Raw genomic sequence first — 1,615 nt, forward strand, 5'->3', positions numbered from 1 at the left:
CTTGCCAGTCAAGGACTCCCACTTCTTCCGAGATTTGGCGTCGAGCATCTTTACCGTGATGAAGACGAATAGATCTTTGCTAGAAGTGATGGGGCGGTTAATACTCGCCAATGAACTCACAGTCCCAGTCATGGCGTGGTACAGCTTGCATAAGTCGCTGGCCGACTCGGCTTTTATTTTTGGCAACGCTGTGTAACTGGGGAAAAAAGACCGAACGAGCAATCTTTTGTTCTCGTAAAACTCGTATAACGCTTTTCAAGCAGGAGCGAAGTTTTCTGCGGTCAGCTGGTATTGTCGTAAGAGCTGCTGAGCATCGCCCTTTAAACTTGATTTGAGATAATGAAATCGAGATACGTCGGACACCGTGAGGTTGTCTATAATGAGCAACTGGAACAGATCTCGAAACTCTAGCCAATCTTCGTAGCGCTTCAAAAATGCCGGAATGTGCACTTTTGGTAATGGCGCTTGAGCTGGGTCCTGCACTACTGTCTTCGGCGCAGCTTCATGTCTTTGACCCCTCTCTAGGGCTTCCTCCATATCATCAAATCAGCCTTTTGACTCAAGAAGGTTTCTTCTGCCCTGTCCAAGGCATTAGACTGGTGGTACTCACTTGTTCGGAGTTCCTCCCAATGCTCGTGGCAAAGCTTCTCATGGTGCTCTTCAAACTTCTTCCATTTCTCATTTAACGATTGAATTGATGCTTTGATCAGCGCGGCATTGATTCGCTTCGCGCCCAATTTTTTAAGATTAGCTATCGTACGGCTCATGCGTCCTTCAAGATCCAGCTGATCTCGCAACAGTTTCTCCATTATGAAAATTTACGACCACGCGAAACGAATGTAATCACGAAATCGCCGGAACCTCGAGAATCCGAAAGCTCAGGTTGACCACGAGACATCTCTTCAATAAGGCAAAAAGTACTGAACGAGCTGCTCACTAGAAGAACTTTAGACAAGCCCAAAGGGAATACAGCAAAGCCATCACCAAAGCCAAGCGCAAAAGCTGGAGGGATTATTGCGAAAATATCGACGAAACAGCAGAAGCCTCGAGACTGAGCAAAATTTTTACCATAAATAATAAACCGCATTTGGGCTGTATAAAGCTACCAAATGGCGATTATACGAACAACGTGCAAAGCACACTAAAACACTTAATGAAAGTCCACTTTCCGGGTTTTCAAATGAGACTAAATAAGACAGGCTACAAGGAAAAAAAGCCCAGGAAAATCTATGAGCTCAGGGAATGGACACTTGCAGCCAAAATCGTGTATCCCAAGGGGATAGAATAGGCAGTAAACCCATTCGGCCCTTACAAAGCAGCGGGACCAGACGGTATATTCCTGGCCCTATTACAAAAGGGACAGGAGGTGCTGATGGGACGACTAACAAAGATACTTAGAGCTAGCATAGCTCAGAGATATGTTCTGAAAGCATGGGGAAGAACTAGAGTAGTTTTCATACCCAAGCCAGAGAGAAACGGGCACATTATTGCCAAAGATTACAGACCCATCAGCCTGACCTTCTTTGTATTAAAAACACTGGAGAAGCTGGTTGATGGATATCTGAAAAGAGAGCCACTGATCCAACACTCGCTGGCCCCCTGTCAATACGCCTAC

The 1,615-nt window shown here is 45.7% G+C and overlaps 1 protein-coding gene across 1 annotated transcript; it reads right to left on the reverse strand.

Annotated features, from left to right (window-relative positions):
• Positions 1 to 255: 255 nt before the first annotated feature.
• LOC139102788 (uncharacterized) lies at positions 256 to 809 on the reverse strand. The gene is made up of 2 exons (XM_070656931.1): positions 611 to 809; positions 256 to 527 (listed from the first exon to the last, which is right to left on the reverse strand). Exons 1-2 carry the CDS (start codon positions 807 to 809, stop codon positions 256 to 258), a joined length of 471 nt encoding a protein of 156 aa, XP_070513032.1.
• Positions 810 to 1,615: the final 806 nt, after the last annotated feature.

The sequence above is a fragment of the Cardiocondyla obscurior genome, linkage group LG05 (genome assembly GCF_019399895.1).
Source record: "Cardiocondyla obscurior isolate alpha-2009 linkage group LG05, Cobs3.1, whole genome shotgun sequence".
Classification (NCBI taxonomy): domain Eukaryota; kingdom Metazoa; phylum Arthropoda; class Insecta; order Hymenoptera; family Formicidae; genus Cardiocondyla; species Cardiocondyla obscurior.